This window comes from Mastacembelus armatus, chromosome 19 (assembly GCF_900324485.2).
Source record: "Mastacembelus armatus chromosome 19, fMasArm1.2, whole genome shotgun sequence".
Lineage (NCBI taxonomy): Eukaryota > Metazoa > Chordata > Actinopteri > Synbranchiformes > Mastacembelidae > Mastacembelus > Mastacembelus armatus.
Genome location: NC_046651.1, coordinates 10507900 through 10529309, shown reverse-complemented (window position 1 = coordinate 10529309; position 21410 = coordinate 10507900). Strand labels below are relative to the sequence as shown.

At 44.1% G+C, this 21410-nt stretch overlaps 1 protein-coding gene and 1 long non-coding RNA gene across 4 annotated transcripts; one reads left to right on the top strand and one right to left on the bottom strand.

The window, feature by feature from the left end:
• Positions 1 to 363: 363 nt before the first annotated feature.
• LOC113135103 (proline-rich protein 12-like) lies at positions 364 to 16073 on the bottom strand. Of its 3 annotated transcripts, none has more exons than XM_026314754.1 (15): positions 14919 to 16070; positions 12942 to 13099; positions 12313 to 12474; positions 7269 to 12061; positions 6823 to 7050; positions 5979 to 6666; positions 5262 to 5755; positions 4938 to 5054; positions 4587 to 4720; positions 3939 to 4390; positions 3668 to 3787; positions 3135 to 3232; positions 2651 to 2782; positions 2016 to 2111; positions 364 to 1747 (listed from the first exon to the last, which is right to left on the bottom strand). In XM_026314754.1, exons 1-15 carry the CDS (start codon positions 14999 to 15001, stop codon positions 1613 to 1615), a joined length of 7890 nt encoding a protein of 2629 aa, XP_026170539.1. In that variant the 5' UTR covers positions 15002 to 16070; the 3' UTR covers positions 364 to 1612. The 3 variants fall into 3 exon arrangements, with proteins under 3 accessions (XP_026170539.1, XP_026170540.1, XP_026170541.1); XM_026314755.1 differs by having other exon boundaries at positions 15916 to 16055; XM_026314756.2 differs by lacking the exons at positions 364 to 1747; positions 2016 to 2111; positions 2651 to 2782; positions 3135 to 3232; positions 3668 to 3787 and having other exon boundaries at positions 4248 to 4497; positions 14919 to 16073.
• Positions 16074 to 17718: 1645 nt separating this feature from the next.
• Positions 17719 to 19610, top strand: LOC113135677 (uncharacterized). Its single transcript, XR_003296202.1, has 3 exons — positions 17719 to 17856; positions 18495 to 18618; positions 19385 to 19610. It is a non-coding gene; the product is annotated as an uncharacterized LOC113135677 (long non-coding RNA).
• Positions 19611 to 21410: the final 1800 nt, after the last annotated feature.

Here is a 21410-nt window from a genome sequence, read left to right as displayed (position 1 = left end):
CCCCCAAACACTCTAAAGGCATTTAAAAAACCCAATCGAAAAATAATGTTTTAATTTTAATAATTTTTTTTTTAAATAATTTTTTCTGTTTTCAAATTTCCATATGAAACCTAGTTAAACTGCATATCTGACAATATATCACAACTCATGGAAATAGGTGTATGTGTTTATTGGAAACAGACAATTTTCCCTTTTCAGCAGCTGATTGTGAGAATAACTTTCACTTCAAACTGCACACAGGAGGTCAATATGATTTATGTCATATTTTAATGTGAAGGAACACTGAATAAGCAATGGAGAGCCAAAATGTCCTCGCAAATATAGCTGAGCAACATACACACACTGTAGGGAAATGAAACACCATTTGTTCTTTGCAGATTTTATTTGTTTCTCAAATACAGGAGAGTTAATGTACAGAAGGACAAAGAATTTCATCAAGAACTGTACAATATTTACACGCCTTTTTTTTCCTTTTTTAAATGGAAAATTAGATTGTTTTCAAAATAAGTCATAGTATGCACAAACATCAAAATGATAAAAATGAAATGACTATTTCCTCTTTAAATATTACTTATTTATACTCCTTCTTCCCACATGGGAAATGGATAGTTTACTTCTTTTTCTTTACACCTGCATGACTGATGATTGAACTGAAGCACAACAATGTTAAGTTTCGAATAGATTTTCCCCTTTTTTTTTTTTTTTTTTGTTCGTTATTTTACACCCACTCTATTTGATACAATAATTCTGTTTCAGCGTCTGTTCTTTTGTGTAGAGGGGAAGACGACTTGTATATGTGGGTTACGATTGTATACTGAAGATGTGGAAAATAAAAAGGTATTTAAAATGTTAGGGCAGCAAAACCCAGCGCTTGTGAGAGTTTAAGTTAAAAACCTCCTCATATAAATAATAAAAATGTGTTTATATATTATCACACAGCCCACTGGTGCTGCCCTTCACATAGCACAGGATGAGAGAGAGAGAGAGAAAGAGAGAGAGAGCGTTCATTAACACATTTCATGTTTCTATCCGTGAAAGAGTCCATGTTCACGCTGCTCACGACACACTCTACACGCGGTTTAAAAAGCATTCTTACCCTCTTCCACTCTTTTCAAAAGCCAACAGCGGATGTTAGTCTTTTCAAAAAATAATTTATGTAAAAACTAAGCAGTAATAGTTTCTCTTTGAACTATTTATGACACACAGTTAACAAGATGTCAGTTGCTCCTTCGCTGACTTGGCGTTCGGACTCCTCTTTGTCCTTCCACTTCGTCTCTCCCTTTTCAATCAAAGGTCAATTCCCTCTTGACTCACCAGTGACCCCTAATCTGGTGGGGTCCCCTTGTCACAAAGTAAGACATTTCTTTAGTCATTGATCAACAACAAATAAAAGCACAGAGGCCATTGTCCGAGGTCACATGAACAGACCCCCTTGTGTTCGTCAAGGGCCTTAAAAATCTCCTCAGATCTTAGAGATGTGAAGAGGATCGGGGGTTTGGGGGCTGTACAGTAGGATCCGTCTCTTTCTGTTTTTGAATTTTCTTTTTGTTCACTTTTTTTTGTTTTGTTTTTAAATCCACTTGCTTTATTTCTGTCTGCTTCTGCGGTTGACTCAGGCTTTGGTGCTGAGCGTGAGCAGCTCGATGAAGGAGCTGAAGAGGGTGTCCAGCCAGCTCTGGTTGGCCATGCACTGCTGCACTACTTCCTCTTGGCCTGGATCCTCAGCTGCCTGTTCAATAGTGTTGGTCTGGGGGATGGAAAGACAGACGATTCTGATGCCAAGACTTAAAAAGGGCATATACAAGCGGTGGTCTATTTAATGAGATTTACACATTATCATACTGGGTATTTGAAGAAATGTGTTAAAATGCATGAGTACCTATATAACAAAGCAATACTTTTCCAAGTATGTTTTGTCCTGACAACCTGAGCTCCAAATTGAGAAATTCTTCTCAATAAACCTGTCTTAACTTGACTAAGTGACACATATCAAGGCCGCACACGTGCCTCCTTACCTCTTTCTTGCACTGTAGGAAGGTGTGGTATTTATAGTGATGCAAGGAGTGGTAGAGACTGTAAAGCCGATACGACTCGGCCGACAGCTTAAGGTCCTAAAAGAAAGAAATTGAATATGTTAATTTAATTGTCTTTTACAAATGAGCCTTAAAGCTGAAGTCAATATCAGTTCTGTATAAGACTAAGAGTAAAGGTGGAGCAGGTTTAGAAACTTGCAGCAGGTGTTAGAGGGGAAGCTCAAACCGTTTTATTCTCCCTGCCACCAGCAATCCATCCATCACCCAACCTCCTCTGCTGAGCTTTTTACAGTAACGGTTAATTTTGTTGAGGCAGTGGTTTCGGTGTCTATAATTTATGTTCCTCCTGCTGCACGAGCAAACGTTTGCTACGAGCTTGTACTATTTTATTTTTGGGGTGGTTCATTTGTCTCATACAAAAACCAGGAAGAATCACCTGGTCAGAGGCTAAAAACGTCCAGTTTTTGTCCCATTAATGCATGAATGTTTGAGAACTCCACAGATGTAAAATGTAAAAAAGGGTATAATGCTAAAAAACAACAAAAAAAAAAAAACAACACATTTTTGACCAATACATTTTTTAATGCAACTGATACGGCCTCACATGGTGTGCCTACCTGTGGTTTAGGCAGAGTCCTCTTCACTCTGTTGAGGGTCTTGCGGTTGTAAGCATCTCCGCTTAGCCGCACCCTCACCACTCCTGAGTCAAGGGGGTCAACAATGATCTGGGGGTAAGCATGCAGGATCTCCTGTCGGGGAAAAGTGCCAGGACTGTCAGTGCTTGATTACTTTAATTATCACTGAATCTGTTCAGTATTTATCTCAAGTATTTATTTGAATTTTAAGCCAATTTATCATCACGCTTGACTTTTTTCCTTGATAAATACTTCAATGATTAATCAGCTATTTTTGATTAATCAGCTATTTTTGATACATTTTTATTGACTAATCAATCAATCTACAGCATCCGAATCTTATGAATGATTGTTGTTTTTATGGAGCACCATAACAGTCAGGTCTAGATTTATTTCCTTGATTACAATTATCAGAATAGACAATGTGTTATTTCTGCCATGGGGGGCAGAGAAAGAAGCAGATTACCTGGTGCTGAGAGCTCATGCTGACTCTCCTCAACAACCTCCTCTTCTGTTCGCTCAGGATGCTGTCAATCTTCCTCATCGGTGGGAGGTACAGCTCATCTGGTGGCCAATTGAGGGAAAGGTAGTTTCATTAGTCGTCATTCAAGCGGCTGTCAGTCATTTTAATGCCTACAGCAGTTTCAGAGCAGGTCTTTCTGGCTGCAGAGCAGTTGGCATTCCTGGGACTTTCCTTCAACCCATCGTATTTTGTTTGGACTTCAAAAACAATTAAGAGACTAAATATGTATGCTGTATAATTATCTAAACAATTCCCCCACTACTATAAACATTGGTTGTCCAGATGGATGGCTTGACATGAACTCCAGGCAACTGCTACTTGTAGTGGTGATGGTATGTATTCACCCTGCATCACATTTGAAAACTGAAAGTGCCTCAGGGCAGACATTTAAGCTGCTGGGATTGTTATAATATATTTTTCTGTCTTCTACATGGTAGTTTGTTTGCCCTGAGCTGGGCAGCATGTGCGGTTCTTACCGTCTGTGTCCTCCAGAGCTTGAATCATGTCGGGGTCTAGAGCGGTGCTAACCAGCATCTCCACGTAGCTCCTGAACATCTCCCTCATGGCACGGTTGTTTACCCCACCTTTCACTGGCACTGAGTAGACAAAAGAACAAAACACCATTTAAAACCAACCTACTACTAATACCTTGGCATTACAGCCTCAATTGAGATGGGAAACTAAAAACATCTATTAGTGGCAAAATGCCAGCACAAAACAAACAAAAAAATCTAAACGATATCTCACTTTCATTCTCACTAGCTGCCTCATCCGATGAGTCGGAGTCTGATGATGAAGGTACTTCCTTCAGCCACTTCTTCCTCTTCTTCGGTGGGGGCTCTGCCTTTACTTTGGCTAGCTTGGACTTGGGTGGGCGCTCAGGTTTCTCCTTCCTTTCTACCACTTTCCTCTCCTCTTTTGCTCTACCCCGTTCTGCTGGTGCAGCACGCTTCTCCATCTTGTCCTGCTGCGCCTGTACTCGCTTCTCCTTCTCATGCTCCCTCTCCTTCTCCTTGGTTTTGGGCATAGCAGCTGGAACCTCCTTTTCCTCGCGCTGATCTTTTGTTGCTGCGGTGGCTGTTCTTGTTTTCTCCCTTTGTTCACGCTGGACTGGTGGAGCCACTCGCTCTTCTTTCTCCACTACTCTCTGTGGCACCTGGGAAGCAGGAGGGGACGCCATTCTGGGAAGGGACTGGCGTCTGTGAGACATGAAAAAAAATTAATTTAGAGACAAAAAACATGATTTTAAAAACACTACGAGTCACCGCAGGAGAGTCTTTGAATAATCCTGGATCCTGGTCTTCCCCTATCAAAGGCAGATGATTGTTTACCAACTAAATCTAATGAGGTTTAAGACGAAATTAATAACATTTTTGATTCAGTAAATACTGATACCTGAGAGCAGGTGTGGCTCTGCGCCACGGCCTTCTAGAGCAGACTCGAACGTAGTCCTTCTTATTAACATTCTCCAAAAACTTGACATAGATTCGCTGGTATCTCCTTTTTGCATCTCCAAAGTAACCAAGATACTGTGTGGAAAGATAAACCAAACACACTTTAATATAAAACCTTGAAATAACCCCACTGGTGATAATGTCATGCATTTTTAGTACAATTTACACAATGTCATGTAATTGACACTAATCATACTGTGAATTTAAGCAGAGATATATGTCATGAGTTAGCAGGGAATATGTGCAATTGTGCGGGTGTGTTTACATTATAGAATGTTTGGAATGAACTTACATTGCTTGTGGCACAAAACTGTCTCTGCCCATCTTTGATCTCTGGGCTGAACTTCTGCAGCAGGGCTTTCTGCACTCTCCAGATGGGTGGAGGCTCGCGGCCAGTCTGCAGGGCCAGCTGTACCAAGAGTTGGCCACACACAGATGAACATAAAATATCTCAGTGAATTGGTAGCTATTTATAACGTTGAATCTAAAAACATTTTACTCAGTAAAGGAGGATAAAGTTATTTTATTTAGTTTTAAAAACTAATAACCAGTACTGACGCTACTACTGTGCTTTAATTAGCAATAACTTCCACAAAACACATGCACACACATATACCTTGAGAGTTCGAATGTCTTCCACCCGCACCACAAACTCATCCCTTTCTCTGAAGATGCCCTCCCCTCCGCTCTCGCTCTCATCCTCCTCGCTTTCACCAACAATGGCAGCATCTTCTTGCTTCTGGGCGAGATGCAGCGAAGTGATCTTAGGAGCCGGGGGCTCCTCGGGAGAGGCGGGGGACTCCGGAGATGGCATCGGAGACTCCTTCTGCGTTGGGGGAGGAGGAGAAGTAGGAGGTGGAGGTGGTGGAGGAGGAGGAGTTGCAGGCTGAGGGAGAACAGCGGGTGGGGGAGGTGACGTAGATGGGGATGAGGGAGCAGCGGGGCTCGGAGGCTGCGAATTCTCCTGTTGTTCTTCTGGTGGAGGCAGCGGTGAGGGAAGTGAGAGGGGAGGGAGGGGTGAGTGAGAAGGAGAGGAGGAACAAGCAGGAGATGGAGGGACAGAAGGAGGATCAGGAGTTGCTGGAGTTGTAGGAATCTCAGGGAGGACCGCTGGAAGGAAAGAGGGGACAAGATTAAGGTCAATTTTACAGATCAATGTCAAAAACAGCCACAAGAATTTCAATTAATTTTTTAACAAATATATAATGAAACATTTTACAGACTATAATACAGCAATAGCCTGAGGGAATAAATATTTAATTTTGTAAGCTGAGCTCAATCTATGTGCAAGAAATTAGGACAAGAGGACAATAAAACGCTAAATCCCACTTACCATCAAGCTTGGGGGCACCCAGGGTTTCCAGCTGTGGTTCTCTCTCCTCTATCATGTCATTCTCTTCATCCCCTCCCATACTTCTTTCTTCCTCATTCTCCTCCTCTTTATTCTCATCCATGTCTCCATCTTCTGGCTGGAGAATGTCTGGTTCATTGGACTGAGGCTGGGTGTGGGGGGTATGCATGGTGGGCTGTGGGCTAAGTGTGGGGGGCTGCAGTGTGGGAGTAAGAGGGGCCTGTGTAGGCTGAGGCTGGGGAGGTGGAGGAGGCAGCGGGGCCTGGATGTTCGAGGTTAGTTGAGGAGTGTCATACAGAGCAGAAATGGCTGAGGAGATGCTCTTCTGGAGGTCCTGGTTCTTTCCGACTGAGTCCTCCTCATCGGATGAGAACGAGGGCAGGGTCTCGAGGTTCCTCTTCAGTTCATCTTCCAAGCGCTTGGGGCTGGGGCAGTTGCCCAGGGCCAGGCCCCCATTTCCTTCACTGTCCCCAAATGGAGGTGGTGGTGGTGGAGGGGGAGGTGCAGGAGATAGCGGGCGGAGACCCCCAGACTTACAAGGAGAGGTTTCGCCATTGTCTGGCTCCATTCCTGGTGAGATGTCCAAGCTTGGGGGTCTCTTCCCGGTCTTGAGAAAGTCCAAAAATGAAGCGACAAAACCGGCCTTGGATTCAGAGTCCTTCTCATCCCCCTAGCAGAAACATAAAGAGGAGGTCAGTCAGCTCAAACACCACCACTACAGCAGTCAACTCCACTAAATATCATGCTATGAAGATTAACTAAATCAGTTTATTTTATGCAACTGTTAACATAACATGCACAACACAGCAAGAACATAATCCTTTACCCTTTCTTCCAGCCCCTCATCATCCACTCCTTCACTCATCATCTGGCTTTTCTGCTTGTTCTTGTCCTGACTTCTGGTGCTTTCAGCACTGCAGGGGGGTCCAGGACTTAAACCAAGTGAGGGAGCTGAGCCCACCGAGCCGTCCGACAAAGCAGGGTCCGTGCCAGACAACGAATCAGTTCTCAGCAAGGCATCGGAGGAAGACAGGGTACCAATTGGTAACTTGATCTGAAACAAAAGTTAGAAAATGCTTAGATTTAAAGTAACTTTGCTTGAACGCACATTTATAATCTTTAACAAATTAGGAAACCAGGATAAAGATGACAAAACAATAATAAAAAATACTTTCAATAACCATTAACTTTAACATTTATTAGCATCACAACTAATTAAAGGACAATTTGTTAAAAATCTTCCTAGTCTTTTCCCAATTGAATGTCACTGACCTTTAGAGGTGGAATAGGCTCGTGCTGCTGCTGGGACTGGTGATGGAGCTGCTGCGGCTGCTGCTGATGGAGGTGATGGTGGTGCAACTGATCCTGCTCCTTCCCGCTCATTTCCATGTACATATCCTCCCTCCTTCCTCCTCTGCCTCGACTTCCACGACCCCTACCTCTACCTCGCCCCTCCACGCTGAATCCTCCACCTACTGCTGATCCACCCATCTCGCCCATCATCCCTCTCGGAGTGTATGGTTCAGGCATTGGGCGGATGCGAGGCCTGCCTCTTGGCCTAGGGGGACCCTCTCTCTTGGGTCTAGTGGGCTTTCGGCCCCTCTTCTTGGGTCCATCTTGAGGAATAAGAGAGTGTGTACCCATAGATGGGTAGCCAGAGGAGTGGTAGAAGTCAATGTCACCCATTAAAGGGCTGAGAGACCCACTTCCTCCTCCTTTTCTGCAGCTGGACACCAAATCCGGCAACAGGTCCGGGAGCCTCCGGCTGTTCAATCGAATGTCAGCTGGCTGGTCGGCTTTATCCTCATCATCTTCAAACTCATACTCTTGAGCGTAACTTTTCTTAGGCATTGTGTTAGGGTCCCGGCGCTCCTTCAGCAGGTGGAAAGAGCTGGACTTCAGGAGCTTTTTAGGACGAGATGAGCAGAAAATGGGAGACTGGAGGCCTCCAGAACCAGTTGCTGTGCTAGTTCCTCCAGGCCCAGAGGACATTTTAGCTCCAGAGTTGGTGGGACCAGCAGTATTGGAGCCCATACCCATAGCTGGGGCCTGGGACTGTATCAATCCCAGCTGTTCAGTGTTGACAGTGGAAGGGAGTTCATGTGTTTTAAGAGAGTCTAGATCCAGAGTCATGGTGTTGTTGCTGGGCTCTTCCAGGCCATGACAGTATGGCTCATAGCCCTGATCTCCACCGTGATGACCCATTATGTCATAGCTAGCGCCACCACTTCCCCCTGCTCCACCTGCACTCTGTCCAGCTTTTATGGAATCCATTCCCTCTGGCCCAGTGTGGCTTTCATTCATCTCCTCCTGCCCAGGTCCTGCACCTCCAGCACAGCTTGACTTGTAGTCCTCAGCACAAAACATGTCTTCCATTCCTGGGAAAAAGGAGCGGTCCTCATCCTGAAGGAGGGAGTCCGGGAAGCAGATGGATGTTAGGGGTACAAAGCGGTTGCTTTGTTGATTCTGGTCTGCTTTCTCCACAGGGCTGACTGTGTCAAACTGGTGCTGCTCTGAGCGTTGTTGGTCCAGCTGGCTCTGCTGGGGGGTGAGCTGGGATGAGAGTGGCTGCTGTGGGTCAGGCTGTGGCTGGGAGTGTGCTGAGGCAGGTGGGGGTATGTGGTGAGGGTGTGGAGGTTGCTGCTGCGGGTGGGGTTGGGTGTGAGGGTGGTGAGAGTGGGTTTGTTGGTGTTGAGAGCTGGGATGTTGCTGTTGCTGTGGGTGGTGCTGTGAGAGATGGTGCATGTGAGATGGGGTGGATAAGCCAATATCAGGCTCAGAGAGGAATGAGTGGAGTTCAGAGGCCGAGTGTTGTTGTGAGTGGTGAGTTTGCTGTGGCTGATGGTGGGGTGGATGCTGTCTCTGTTGCTGCTCTTGTTGCTGCTGTCTGTGGCGCTCGCTGCTGCCTCCACTCCTTCCTCCGCTTCCTGCTCCACCGCGTCTGTCCTCTGCAACAGCCACGTCTGTGCTGGAAGTCTGAGAGAGGGAGCGCTCCAGCATGTCCAACGAAGAAACCACTGAGCTTTGTTTAACCTGGCTCTGCTCATGCTGATGTGGAGGGGGCCCGTGGTTGTAGTGAGCCGCTGCCACTTCCAAAGCCTGGGACTGGAGCTGAAGCTGGAGCTGAGTGGTTTGGGACTGAGACTGTGCCTGATGTTTATTTGTGCCAAGTCTCCCACCAGCACTTTCCATTACAGCTTGCTGTTGGCTGATAGAGTGCTGCTGCTGTTGGGCATGAGAGTCCATTTTATGGTGCTGTTGATGTGAGTGAGAATCAATTTTGTGGTGCTGCTGATGCTGATGCGAATCCATCTTCTGGTGATGCTGATGCTGAGGGTGAGAGTCCATTTTTGGGTGCTGCTGATGTGGCTGGTGGGAGTCCATTTTGTGATGCTGTTGGTGTTGGCGATGAGATTCCATTTTGTGATGCTGTTGTTGGTGTTGTTGGTGTGAGTCCATCTTGTGGTGTTGTTGATGAGGCTCAAGTTTGTTGCGGGTGGTGTGGGACAGGACTGACTGGAGCAGGTGGGGTGGCTGACGGGACTGGTCAGTGGGAGAGTCCATGAGAGAAGGAGCAGCTTGAGACTGGGAATGCTGCTGCTGCAACTCCGGAGTTTTCCGGGGATAAGGGATTTCAGCGCGCTCTTGTGGCTTCTTCTGGAGCTCCATTTGAGTGTGAGATGGTATCTGAGTGTGAGAGGAAACATGCTGAGTATGTGAGGAGTGTGGGGGTGCAAGCGGGTGTTGGTTGTAGGGGTCACCCCGCCCATAGTGGACTACTGACCCTAGGTTGTCATGGTGATGGAGGTGTGAGTGCACTTGTTCAGCATTGCCCCTCCCTCCACTGCTCCTGCTGCTTCCAACAGACCTCTCATTCCTTTGCTGTTGTTGCTGTGGTTGATGATGGTGTTGTTGATGTTGCTTCTTTAGTGACATCTCCAGCTGGTTGTCCAGTCCTGAAATGGACCCTCCAGCCCCTGCATTTCCTACTCCAGCAGTAGATGTGGCACTGTGGGTACGTATAACACTCTGGGGGTGGTACCTCTCCTCAGAGGTCTTACCCATGTCATAGCTCAGCCCTTTGCCTGAATCAGTAGTTGGCGGCACTGACTGGGGCTGGGGCTGTGTCTGTTGGGACGCCTGCTGGGGTTGCTGTTGGGGATGATGATGAGCAGTCTGGGGAGCAGGACTTGCTTGGGCTTGCAGCAGGTGCTGAATCAAGAATTCATCATCGTCATCTACTTCCTCTTGTGATCTCTGAGAGCCCACACCTAGCATAGATGCGTCAGTCTTTGTTTTGGAGGAGGCAGAATGATAGGACTGAGGCTGGGAGCTGGGGCCTCTGGTATCGGGGTAGCCCTGTGGCGAGGCTAGAAAGGTGGGGGAGAGGACTGAGGAAATATATTTATTAGAGCCCGCACCTCCCGGAGACTGTGTGGGGCATGTGGGCACTGGGGAGTGCAACCCTGGACGGATGATGCCCGAGTTGCCTGATGGCGAGGGGCTAGAGTCTGGAAGATGATAAGACCCTGCACCGCTGCCTCCTCCACCTCTCTCATTGGTCATACTATTTCCAGCTCCTCCTCCTGAGCCAGAATTTCCACTTCCTGTGCCGCTGCTGCTTCCTCCACCAGAGGCTCCACTACCCGATGACCCACTTGATCTTAATAGGGCAGGGGAGTGACCTGGGGCGCCGTAGCCTAGTGATGGGCTTCCAGCTCCACCCAGGGAAGATGGAAGAGAACCATAAGCAGAGTCAGCTCCATATATATCAGTTGAGTATGACTGACTTCGTCCTCCTAAACTCCCATAGCCTTTCCCAGCAGTACCTGAGCTCAGGTCTTGGGCTTGTGGTGAACTGAAGCCTCCGTATGACTGAGCCAAGTGTGAAGTTGGGGGCTGATTAGGGGAATATGACTGTGCCTGTTGTTGAGGTGGGGTCTGACCAGTAAGAGCAGAAGTGGGGGTCTTCACTGGGGGCACAGGAGAACCATAGCCTGAGAGGCAGGATTTAGGGAGAGACTGGGGGGCTGAGGTGGAGGTGGCAGGGGGCTGCGGCTGCTGCTGAGGAGCTGGGGGAGGTGGAGCTGGCTGAGGGGGTGGCTGCTGCCTGGAAGGGGCTGCACTGGAGCTGGAGGTGGGGATTGAGTTGGATGGATGAGCCCCAGAGGTGGCAGAAGAAGAGGAGGAGGAAGAGGAAGTAGAAGAAGCAGAAGGGGGTGTGTGAGGAGTTCTTGATGATGATGCTGAACTGGCAGAAGAATAGCCACTGCTGGAACTGCTTTTAGTACCTTTTCCAGCTGAAGAAGATGAGGAGGAGGAAGAGGATGAGGAGTAGGGAGGCTGGATAATTGGCCGATACTGGTCGGTGCGAGAGGAGGCCTTGTGGTCAGATGAGGGGCTCTGGTCACCCAGTGGGCTGCAGGAAAGACCAGCGTGCCTGTGGTGTGTGGCTATCTGCTGATATCCTGCCCCTCCACAGCTGAGGTAGTGCTGGAGGGAGTGGGCAGCAGAGGATGAGAGCTGTGACTGAGCGGGCGTGGGTCTCTGGTAGTGCTTGATGACGCTGTCCTGCCTAGGCACAGCCCGTTCCTGAGCTGAATTGGACTGAGACTGGGACTGAGGCTGGGGCTGAGCGGAGGAAAAGACCGATGCATTATACAGCTGGGAGGACTGGTCCTGGAGCTGTGATGACAGCAGGTTGAACTGGTGGGACTGCAGGTGCCTAGCAGAGGACGCCTGGGCTGATGTGGCTCCTGTGGGATCCTGGCTACCCCTATATGCAGCTGCAGCGGCACCCTGCGAGGACAGGAGTCTATCAAAACCTAGGCTAGACTGGGAAGGGGCCTTTATGTGTAGTAGGGGGTCATGTGGGGAGAGCAGGCCATTGGATGTGGGACTAAATGTGGGAGTGTCTTGAAGGGAGAGGGAGGCAGCAGGGAAAGAACGGCTGGAGAAGGATGCTGGATGCTGATAGGCTGAGAGAGCTGAGGAAGAGGGGAAGGAGCCGGAACCAGGAAGGGCTCCAGAGATGAATAGTTCAGGAGGAGCAGGCGTGTGCATCGCTGTTAGGAAAAGGAAGACATATTGGAAAATTACTCAGTATCCATCAAGCTATCAAATTAAAAAATAGTACTGAAGGACTAGACTATGAACCAGTCTAGTAAAAATTCTTGAATTTTATTTTAATATGCTCACATAGCAACACAGTCAGAATAATAATGCAGCTAAACACTGGGATTTCCTTTAAATGTCATATTGACTGTGGGGCCTGTTTTAATGTCAACACAGGAGGGAAGATCTAACACAGCCCCACCTGTCTGCCAGGATGGTGTGCGGAACTGGGAAAGTAGAGAGGAGGCTGAGGGTGGAGGCTGGGGACCCCGGGACTCCAGGGCTGAGATCAGATTCATGACAGAGGCATCGGGGGCAGAGGGGCTGGCATGGTGCAGGCCTGTGTCAAAGAGCCCTGACAGGCCTGTGGGAAGAAGAGACAAAACCATGAAATTGGATTAAGAATGTAAATGTTAGCATCTAGTTTAAAGATATTTACAATCCTAATACATATTTATAACTAAATAAACAAACATAAGAGGTTTTAGACTAGGTTTAATGCTCCCTAAAACATTTAATGAGTCTGCTGTCTACCATGAAATTTGAGCCACTGTTATCAACATCCATTGCATCAGGGTGTTGATTGCTCCTTGTGTAACCACAGATACATCAACATCTGTTGCTGAAAACAACCGTTAAGACATCTGCAAAACTATATGAGAATGAATGATGTGATGATAGGATTTTTTTTTTTGTGAAACAAGGCTTTAACGTCTAGGCCTTCAAATCAGCCCTTGAGCTATAATGTGCACATATTTCAATGAGGGAGATGGCAATTCATTGCCGGGGCCCCTTATGGTGGTGACAAGTAAGGTATGACATTTATCTCACCCAAACTCCGTCCAGCTGCTCCCCAAGCCCCGCCTTGGCCCGAGCTCCCTGGGTGGTGATTGGTGGCATAGCCCTGCAGAGGATGTGGGGTGGCGTAGGCTTGCCGGTGAAGGAGCTCAGACTCAGGGTGGGATGATCTGGAACTCCCATAGACAAGACTACAGAGGAAGAAGAGCAGGGGATAAAGAGTCATTAATTTCAGAGTACATTTACATAAACCTCATTTATTTCTAAATGTGACCCTTGAGAAAAGACCAGCTAGGATCACTTAAAATAAACTGAATCCAGCTGCATTTCACTTAAAAATCCTTCACACTACATGTCAACTTAAGGCTCATTTGGTTTCATATGTAACATCTTGCAGTAAACTATATATAAAAACCAAAATCCCTGATAAGCCTGATTTATATATTAAATTAAGCAGAAGGAAAATCTTTCTGATCAATATCTAAATAAAATATCAGTGGCAGAAATACAAAGTTGGGCATTATACCAGAATGGATTACAGTAAATCTGTCAAACCAGCAATGTGTCATGCAAAAATAATGGGATAGTTAATTTGCAATCATGATCGAGCCACAAAAACCCCAACCATCACACAACTTGAGATATAAGTTTCCTAGGCTAACTAAACGTTTGTCAGTTGCAGAATTTGGCGTTGGCAGACACATACGAAATGCGTGGATGGCTGAGCAGACAACATGCTAGTAGCCTTAGTGCTGCTGGTAGCACCGCCTAGCAGCATTGCACAGCAGCTACGAATAAATGCAGACACTAGGCCCAAACTACAAGGCCAGTCTCTTACGTGCGTAAAAACTATGAATGAGTAATGTGCATAACGCATTTAAGCAACGTGGATGATACAGTATCGTCCATTCAAATTAAACACAAACGCCCCCATTTGTCTGCAACCACTGATTATGCTGATATAGCTAACAGCTGGATGGTGTCGACATAAATGCATGCTAAGTCGCATGCAAACACCAGCGACACGCCAGGTTTGTTTAGCCAAATACCGCTTCCAGTGGATGCACGGTGGCTTTCGAGTACGAGCGGGCGGGCGGCACCAGCTTTGGGTCAACTATCACATATGTGCAGCAAAATAAAAAGTAACGATGCTTTGCGTGCACAGGCCTCAACTGGCTGCCATGCAACACAACGCTAGCTTGCAGGCTAACATGATGCTAAGAGGCAGAGCTACCTTGCACAGCCCTGGCAATTTTCTAATCACCATCCTCATCATCATCATCGTATGAATTCCCCCTGGTCTTTATTTATTTATTTATTTCATCTAGACAAACAGCGAATTGCAAGTTTGATGCAGTGGGAACATGGCACCATTTCATTATGCAAATGAACAACAATCATCCAAAAGCCACTACCAATTTATCTAGATCACGACTGGGCAAAATGCATGATAAATCTCAGCATTTGAGAGTATGGCATTGCCCCCACCCTAAGATTTTTATTTCCTGATGCCTTTACATTGTAGCCATTTAAAACGATTATTGAAATGTATCAGTTCTTCTTGTTGATGTCTGTCAGGGGGGTTGCTGTGAGGGCTTTGCTGCGTCTGCACTCTTCGCAGTTCCTATCAATCCAGTGAATTTCTCCATCAGGTCTGTGTCCAGGCCTGCACACAGGGAACAATAATTCCTATGGATGCTCCAGACATCCCCCCCACCTCCACCTCCACCCCGCCAGGGCTACCTTAAACCGCGTCTGTCAATCACTCGCATTCAATTCATATCCCCAACCTTTCCTTTCTCCACCCCGCCCACCCCCACGACACGCACACTGCTCCATTGCTGTTTATAATATTATTACTATGCAACTGTTTGGATGACAATGCACTACACATAATGGCATGGCATGGCTGTATATATGAAGCCAGCGGAGACAATTTGTTTACATGGGTCACACCGTGCCCTGCAAAGCACCAGTGATGCATGCACATTGTCTGGATCCAATGCATACCTTGCTTTTGCCGATCTCTCGTAACTCCATCCTGCTCCTGCGCCCAAATCACCAAATCCTGTTCCCGGGTAATTTCTATCCATTTATTTGTTGAACAATGTGTGCGATGAGGACGAAAGCAAGGAGAACGTCGCAGAGCAGATTACGAAAAAAAAAATCCAGTCTTTCTTGTTCTCGGTTTCAGGCTATTTTCCCCGGTTTCATAAGCAAGTCCTCAGGAGTGGAAAACAGCATATTGAAAGAGAAATGGAGGGGAGGAGGAGAAAGCTGGATGAAAAAAGAGGGGGGTCTACGGGGTTATAATCCAACCACCTCCAAAAAACCCAGTCTTTCTCCTTTTCCGACGCCTTTCACGTTTATCATTTCCACGAATGCAGATTTAGTCCAAAATCAGTCACGGTCATGATGAAGATGCCGCGGATTTGGCCGGTGATGGACGAATTGCTGATAAACATTTGATTTGAATGCGTCCTTTTCACCGTCTCTCCTCCCCTTTCTTCAGGCTAGTTTTTGCTACGCTGCTAGCACTGGAAAAGATTGTAATCGACAGGCCACGTTGGTACCAATCGTTCCCCATAGACGAGCAAAGAAATCCCCAATTTCAAAACCCCCTTTTTTTTTTCTTCCTTCGCATGCAAATCGTTCCCACCCCCTCCGGAGCAGAGCTGTGGGCTAGCAGCAGATGCTAGCTGTCAGTAACGACGCATCAAAATAAAACAGGGCTGCTTTTATTTCCCCAAATGCTCGCCCCCCATATTTCTGCTTTCTTTGGCCTGTGCGAGCAAAAGCCACGGCGAGTTTATGCACCGGGAAAATATCACAAGAGTATGATTTAAAAAAAAAAAAAAGCAAACATAAAAACCGAACGAGGAAGTGTAAAGAAAGAAGGCCGCGTTTTAACAATTTTTACTCATTTTCCTCCGGAGACGCCATTTTTGAAGGCGGCTGGCCGCTGTCCGTCCTCCCTCTCCCCCACTGTCTCACCGCGGAGACTCACTCAGTATCTGCGGTGACCTCCATTCACCGGCCCTCGGTCTGCCAGCCCGCCCTGCATGCTTTTACAGCTTTTCGTCTTATTGTTAGGCTGCCTGTTAATGTACACTACGTTTTACACGAACAAAAAAATAGTCAGCTGTTTGTCCTGAACCCTGCGATTGGCTGAGACGCATTCGAGTATGATTTATTTCCCCAGTAATAGTCAGATTTATACAGGCTTTCAGTGGTCACTGTGTATATTCATATGCAAACCGTGCAGCCTGATTCACAAACAGTAGCATGTCCTCCCTCCAATTCAGTCTGGTCAATTAAACATCAGCTCGTCTATAATAACAAATATGGGATATTTTCTCCTGCCTTATTTATCTATTCTTAAAGATCTTAGGTTTAGATTTTTTTTTGCAAATGTTATTATTGTTATTATTATTATTATTATTATTAGCATATTATTATTTGCAGTACCTGTGTGCTAGACCTCATATGCACTTAATTTGTGCACCAGCAGATGGCACACTGGGTTTATGATCATTATAAAGGAGGAGGGCTCTCTGGAAGCTGAGACAGAAGGATACTTTTCTCTTGCTCATATTTCATTTGATGATTGACACTGCGTCTGAGACAATGTAATTAATGTAAGCACGATATCACCCTCCAGTTAGCTCTGTTTGCACACATCAACCAATATGAGGTGTTATGCAAGTGTTCAAATAAATGCTTATTTCTTTTAGCTGAATATAAATATGATGTCTATTGTTTGGAGGTAATAATGCGCATACTCTGGATGTCTATTTGTTCAGAAATTCCTCATCATTGTGTGAATATGAGTGCTTGTTGCCCTCTAGTGGTTGAGTTAAATTCTGTAACTTAAATCTTAAATCTGTAAATCCCAAGCAGGAACTATATTCTATTTGTTTTTTATTTTTTGAAGCACCATGAAAGTACCATGTGAGTCTGTGTATGGGCAAAACACATCAATATCTATACCACAGCACAACTGACACACATATTTTTATGAAACAGTTTTCCAAAGCTTTAATGCACAATAATAAACTGGCAGTATAGAACATACTAACAAATGCTTGCTGATGTGTAATGAAAACCTTTATTTGCTGGGTGAAACGTTACTGTGTTACTGTAAACATACAAATGCTGCAGTATTTTTGAAACATATAATCAGTAGGTTATATAAAGATACATAGTCATGTCACTACAAATTCAAAATAAAAGAAGCGTGTTCTTGTAGGAATTTTCTTACACTAATACTACTCACCTTTGCTTTTATTTTTATCTATAAAAGCCTAAAAATTCAGGGTCATTTCCTTAGTTGCATGGTTTCTAGTGGCATGTTCAGTGTTAAATCAATGTTTTATTCGTTAAACAAAAGCTACAACTCTCAGCCCAAGCTCTTAAGCCAACAAAGCAGTGTAAAACAAAGTCAGGCTCCCTAGTCTCCTTTCAGGGAAAATCCCTTTGCCAGCTCCCCTGTAGTGAGTATTGTAGATGCATTATGAGGCCTTTGTAATGCACAATGGTTGACCCAAAAGGTCAGCTATCTGCATATTCATTAAAAGGTCAATAAAACAAAGGATGAGAATTAAGGAATTTTAAGAATACTTTTATAGTGTAGATTGATGTACATAAACACATAACTCCAGCATGTTTTCCATATAAAAGCAGTCAAAGGTTCAAAACAAACATGCCTTCCTGGCTAGTCCCTTGCATATGATAATTTCTAGAAGACTCACTGTCAGTCTCATGCCTCCTCCCTCCCTCTCTTGAATGTTTTTCCCTCCATCTCTGTAACCAATCTGTAGCCAGACGTGACTGTAGCTCTTGCAGCAGCCCACTTCCACAAACTCCAGCTCTCTTCTGTCAAAATGCCAGACTTTAATGAAGCTGCGCCAGCACCATGCCAGGTTATCAAGGAAGATGTTGACAAATGGTGAGTTCTGATAGAAATGATGTGCAATTACCGATGATGAAACTTTCATTTATACAAATATACATACACTAAGAAATTACTCATTAGGTCTAACTGGAGTTAATGTGGAATATCTGTTCACAGTTTAAGTGAAATCCAGTAAATCCATTCTACAACCCAGGCCCAGACGAACTGTAATGATATTTACATTAATGTGAATTTCTTGAGAAGTATAAATACACTTAAGTTTTAAAATAGACTTCTACATGTATGACCTATTGCAGAGGAGCGACACATTTAGGGCTGCTGGTTCGTGTTACATGCACACACAACCATTTGGAGTGTGTCCACGTGCAGTGGTGATTAATGTTAGTGGAGCTGCATTACAGATTACTCACTCATGTTCTTGCACTGCACCAAGTGCAGATAAAAGCGGCTGTGAATGTTTGAGTTGAAATACATTATAATCGGGCTATAGTGGAAAAATCCCTTTGATGCACATGTAGACTCAATTTAGAAATGTTAATTTATTTTGCATGTCTGCACGTTTAGGTCATGTAGATTTGCACAGTTTTCACTGAAACACAGTTATACAGTATGCCTATCCACATGTGTAGAGAGTGGCAATCATGTTTTATAAATCTGGCTTTGTGTTGCAGTGTCAGAAAGAGGGGAGAGGAGCACTGTAAAGATCTGATAGATGCCTACCAGGCATGTATAAAGACCCTGTCTGAAGGATCATAATGCATAGGCCTATGGGAAAGAAATACATCTTCATAAAATGTAAGTTCACACAAATGACTACAGACTACTGTCAGATTTTCATTCATTACACTTAAAATAAAAATTATTGTTTTAATTTACCCTCATATCTACTTGACCATTTTTTTTTAGTATCGAATGAGTCAAATTCTTGCCTCCCTTTTGCAATTTTCCCCCACAAGATACTATGTTTGCTCCTGCGCAGCAGCTCATATAAACTTTGAGCTGAGGTACAAAGGCATGAAACAGTCACATTCTGCAGGCTTTAGGCAATGCTGAGGCGGAGTAAGGCGGGGTTGGTTTAATGTAATTCTTTCTTTCATGCTTAGATTACTACATAATAAAGCACCCACACCCACACACTTTGACATGAATGAAAAGTAAAATGAGGTGTGTGCACTGCAGCGCCACTAATAATTTTAGTAGACCTAAGTGTGAGCTGAGTTTAGGCTTTGTAAAATTTTCACCTCAGTGCGCCTCCTGTCTGCAGTTTCAAATACTGTCTGTAGTATTGCAAGCTGTCATAAAACACTCCAAGTGCTACGCCAGTGGTGATAACACAGTGTTTTTAATGTGAAAATCCCAAATTATATCCATTTTGATAATTGTCATTTGAAAACAGAAAAACAAAAATGAACTGCTGTATAAATTATTGACTGATATTCTATATTTTATTATTTTATTACAGAAGCTTCAGAGAATTTGTTGTATATGTATTTGATACCAGATTGTATTATTTTGGATGATTTTAATCACATATTTCTTTTTTTTTATTTTTTATTACCAGCTACATATTATTACCTTCCCGAGATTTCCCTTCCTTACACTGGACTGAACTACCTGAAAAACCAAGAGGGGGTGACATTGATGAGATACTGATACACTGTATTCTGTGAATGTGAAAATTATTTTTTAATACAAATATAAATATTACACTCTGGGCTATTCCACAATAGATAATCTATACACTGTAAATTGGTTAAACACACAAAATAAACACTATTGTAAACATATTAACCTTGTCTATTTACCACACACCAAATACTGTAGGCTATTTCTTTGGCAATTACAGATGTTATAATATCAGCCCATTTTTCATTATTACTATTATTATTTTTTATTATTAAATGTACTGATGGAATCTCTGCACTAGTTAAGTATAGACTTCCACATGCAGTTGTTGCTCTTAATGGAATTAAGAAAAGCTTGTTAATCTCTGCTTAATCCTCACATTAGTACCTTGCCTAATGTCACTTTTCCAGTCTAAGCTCAAGCAATAAGTGTGGGGATTATAGGAGGTCATAAAGATTAGAATGGAGAAAGGACCTGGAAGAGACATTTTCCTGGAGTTTCCTGTTCTCTGAAATGCAAAGAAAAGGTGCTGAGGAGCTAAAAAGTGATTTACTCACAAGTTGTATTCTACAAAATAATGCCCTATGTATTTCTGCAGTATAGATCCTGGCACTGTCAGGTGAAGAGGTTCAGGACCAAAATTCACAGGAGGGAGAAGAATTAGTTGAAAATGAAGGCAAACAGTAACTTTGCACATTTATGGATGACAAATTTCAATCTGTCCACACTGATTGCAGGATGTGTCATAACCAACACTGTCAACTAAGTATTTAGATCCCAAAAGCCTATCAGAACAAACCAGGAAATAGTAAGATGGGCATCGTTTCTATCCTATTTCTGCTCCATGGTTGGAAACAAATCCTTCTGGCTGCATGAAAATCAACCACCTAGGCGCAGATGAAGATGGGCTTTGGGGAATTATCCACCCACACACAACATTTTGAATTGAGATTTTAGAGATTTTCCAAGGCACTTTACAGATGAGCCATCAAAATGTCCTACTTACCCTTTTTATAAAACTGCCTGCTCTCTGTGATTCATGTGAATCAGTGCTCAACTCTTAGTTTCCTCTCCAGATCAGGTCTGTTGGGTCACTTTTCTTTGAGGAGCTGTGAAAAGTTTTTTTTTAGTGTGGGTGTCAGTGAGGTTCAAATGTCCTGTGGTTTATGCTACCGTAGATGCAATTTACAGGATATTTTTGTGTTATTTTGATGACTGACAATAGAGAGCGCCAGAAACATTGGTTTGTGACTTGATACTAACTGGGGCATCACTGTTACATGTCATCATAGCTCTAAAGGATTTATTAGTTAACTTGAAAATAATAAAATTTGTAATGATGTTATATAAAATAAAGCTTTCATTAGTTATTTATTAACCAGTACAGGAAATAGTTCAAGTAAACTATTGTACCTTTTTTAACAGCAGATATTTTGACTTGTCATAGCAGGAAAAGCACAGTTACATACGCTAATAATGACAATGATGGACCCATTCTGTTCAACAGTGTGAGCTGTTTATGACAGTATGAAAGTGAGCCAGCATGCACAGCACTAGGACCCTAAAACAGAAGATGTTTAATGGAATTCAGATATCATTCATTTTATTTACATGTGCTTTTCCTACTGTGGCAAGCCATCAGTGTGTGTTAACACTAAATTAACACACAATAATACAAATCTTAATAAAGCAATTAGAAGTGGTTCAACAAGTACATATGTCCTTCAGGTACTTGTGCTGGAATCTTTCCATTTTATGCTACTGTATCCACATTCTAGGAGGAAATAACAAACTTTTTACCCTCCACATTTTTGACACCTATTAAAACTTAACTTTAACAATAATATTTTACATACAATATTAAATATTATGCCATTATATAAAATACGATTCAATTTTCAGACTGTATTGCTTTCTTAATAAAATAATTAAAACTGGTTCAGCCAGCTACAACACTAAAA

Coding starts and splice junctions, on each gene's coding strand:
- LOC113135103 (XM_026314754.1), bottom strand. CDS start 15,001: ATGGATAGAAATTACCCGGGAACAGGATTTGGTGATTTGGGCGCAGGA. Junction 4,721..4,937: donor AGTTTTGTGCCACAAGCAAT/GTAAGTTCATTC, acceptor CTTTCCACACAG/TATCTTGGTTACTTTGGAGA. Junction 2,112..2,650: donor GGACTCTGCCTAAACCACAG/GTAGGCACACCA, acceptor TCTTTCTTTTAG/GACCTTAAGCTGTCGGCCGA.